Source organism: Saprolegnia parasitica (assembly GCF_000151545.1).
Source record: "Saprolegnia parasitica CBS 223.65 unplaced genomic scaffold supercont2.918, whole genome shotgun sequence".
NCBI classification, from domain to species: Eukaryota; Oomycota; class Saprolegniomycetes; order Saprolegniales; family Saprolegniaceae; genus Saprolegnia; species Saprolegnia parasitica.
This window is the reverse complement of record NW_012157312.1, coordinates 1-2,880: the sequence shown is the minus strand read 5'-3', so window position 1 is coordinate 2,880 and position 2,880 is coordinate 1. Positions and strand designations below refer to the sequence as shown.

The 2,880-nt window shown below is 56.9% G+C and overlaps 2 protein-coding genes across 2 annotated transcripts; one reads left to right on the top strand and one right to left on the bottom strand.

Annotated features, from left to right (window-relative positions):
* Window positions 1–22: 22 nt before the first annotated feature.
* SPRG_18012 (hypothetical protein) lies at window positions 23–326 on the bottom strand (the record flags this gene model as incomplete). Its single annotated transcript, XM_012357438.1, has 1 exon — window positions 23–326. A coding segment is annotated over one exon (304 nt), but the record flags the coding sequence as incomplete, so codon positions are not given.
* A 1,458-nt stretch (window positions 327–1,784) lies between these two features.
* On the top strand, window positions 1,785–2,864 carry SPRG_18011 (hypothetical protein; the record flags this gene model as incomplete). The annotated part of the gene is made up of 2 exons (XM_012357437.1): window positions 1,785–2,674; window positions 2,733–2,864. Coding segments are annotated over 2 exons (1,022 nt in total), but the record flags the coding sequence as incomplete, so codon positions are not given.
* Between the last annotated feature and the right edge of the window lie 16 nt (window positions 2,865–2,880).

Below are 2,880 nucleotides of genomic sequence, written 5' to 3'. Positions count from 1 at the left end.
GCCAAGCAGCGGCGAGAGGTACGGCTCGAGACGCGCGAGCTTTTCTTGGCGAGCGCCGTCACGATGTGACACGCACTCTGGCGCGTGCCTGCGTCAGCGTCGACCAGCGCCGCGTTGAGCTGATCCGTGACGGCGCCGAGGTTGGCGTCCTTGGCGCCGGCAATGACGTCGGCGACCTTGGCGGCCGCGACGTCGAGATTTTCGGGCGCCGTCGTAAAGGCTTGCTTGAGCGCCTCAGTGACATTGCCACCGTTGCCCGCCTTGGGGCTCGCCGCCGCGGGCGCGTTCGCGTTCGTGGGGCTCTTGGCTTTCGGGCTCTTGGGCATGGCGGCGGGGTGGCGAGTTGCGGAGCTTCTTGGTCGGGTGCGATGCGCACGGTGAAAAGAAGAATGAGTTCGGCGGTGAAATGCGTTGCCAAGCTGCGCTATTATTGTCAGTGGAGGCGACAGCTCCCAGATCGGCACCGATTGTGATTGGGCGCCATTTATACTCGTGTCAAAATGAGCCGTTTTGGCGCCAAATCCAAGTTGAAGTTGGTTTTCGATGTTTCACGAGCGTTGATTGGTCGAAATAGCCCCAAGGAAAGATTGATGTTTTCCGATGACGCGTCGGTGAAGGGCTGTGGGTTGACGACGACTGTACGAAATGCGTGCGACGGAGAGTCTGTGCAGCCTACAATTCCAATAAAGTAACTTTAGAGATAATTCGGCAACACGCCTTGCGGTCGCTTAACACTCCAACGTTATTGTCAAATGGGCGATAGACCACGATACCTTGTCGCCTGTTCGATCGTATTTCTACTGTCCGATCTAATGAAGATCTCTCCGGTGTTCTTGGTGCTCGAAGGGCTGCAATCGGCTCAACATATTCAAATTGGATGTTGAGCTTCATTTTGCCACGATCCAATCGCGGCAAAAACTGGGTTGTTCCGGCAGTGCAGAACTACAAAGATTTCAGATTGTCTTGACATGGTACCCCCGACCGTTCGAACGAGTGGCGGCCTTTTCCGCAAGCTCTCGCATGACAACATTATCTGTGGCGGCATCCTCCGCGAGCTCATTCTTTTGCCCGATACGCTAAATTGTAGCGTGCATAACGCCCACGTGATGCATGATCGGTGGCAGCAAGGGTAGTATATAAAATATGCACCGTTTATATACTCTTGGTGGCAGCGAACATCGGTGGCATTCGCTAACACTATTTAATGTCTGAATCTTGAGCACGCATCGCATCAGATGTGTAATGGTGTAACGTTATCAATCACATGTCCGCATGTACGACCGAGATGACATCAGTCGTCTGCGTAAATTCAACCACACACGCGTCCAAGGACTTCCTTTCTTGCTCGTCGCGTTGGCAGTCATTGCTCCACTCCTCCTATTTGAGCATCTCGCGTTCGAATTGCTGGCGACATTCCGCGATGCCACGCTGAAAAGACTCTGGGACAAGCTCGCACCACGCCTCTCCGACACCCTTGCGTGCGCGCCGCGGTACCGTACAGTCCGACGCATTCCGTGATGACCAACGGTCGTGGACATGGCCTTAAGTGGATCGGTCCATGCAGTCTGGAGGCAACCACACAAGATAGTTAAGATAGTTTAGAGACCGGTGCGGCGGTCGTTCCTTCGTCCTGATGGAGGATTGCAATGCATTTGTACATTGAGACAACGGCTTCGAAGGTCTGTATCAATCCACAGGATATCGCGTTGCATGATGGTGTCACAAAAACGAGCCAATCACAGGCGTTGGGGCCGTGAGATTGCACTTTTTTTCATTCTCCCACGATGCAGACGCTCTTGTACGACGTCCGCGACGTCGAGTACATGGCGATCTACGACACTGCCGTGCAGCACATTCCTCTGCGCAAGGACCTCGCGCACCTCCGCCCGCCGCCGCCTCGGCTCACGGACAAGCGCGACATCTTTGTCGGCGTCGCCGCCTACCGCGACGGCTTCAAGTGCGGGTTCGCGCTCTGGACGGCCTTTTCGCGCGCGGTCCACCCTGAGAACGTCTTCTTTGGCATTGTAGACCAGACACTGGACGATGATATTGCCTGTATTGACGCCTACTGCGCACGCGCGCATGAGACGTGGCCACACGAGGCGTGCCGATACAAATCGCAGATCACGATCGACGCGCGGTCAGCGGCAACCTCGAAAGGCCCGACACTCGCCCGCGCGCAGCTGCACGCGCTCCTTGGCGATCAAGAATTTGGCATGATGATCGATGCGCACGTGCAGTTTACTCGAAATTGGGACGACGTGGTCATTGCCGAGTGGGCCGCGGCCAAGAACGAGATGGCCGTGCTCTCCCACTATCCGCTCGGCTACGAGCACCTCTCGGCCAACGCGACGTTCGATGGCAACTATGGCTCCCACGTGTGCAACTACAAGCCGCGCGCGGCCGCCAACGCCGTCATCTACTACTCGGGCATCCTTCTTGCGGAGCACTTGGAGCGTCCGCTCTTGTCCGTCTCGTGGGCCGGTGGCTTTTCGTTTATGAAGAGCCATGCGTGGCGCCGGGCCCCCGTCGACCCGTACATGAACTGGGTCTTTTATGGCGAAGAGGTGCTGCATGCGTTCCAGCTCTGGACGCGGGGGTACGATCTCTACTCGCCGAGCCAGTTCGGCAACGTCGTCTTTCACAACTGGACCGACGACGGCCACAAGCACCGGTAGATCGATGCACAATCTCTCATGTCGGAGCGCACATTTAATGGGCACATGTACTAGCTTCTCGGACAACGTCACGCGCCTCATGACGCAAGCCGAGCACGACCGCGAGGAAACCATGGCGTACAACCGGCTCCGCCTCCTGTTTCAGCAGTCGTTTGCCGGCGACGTCGACGCGCGGGAGATCGACAAGTATGGCAGCGGCAGC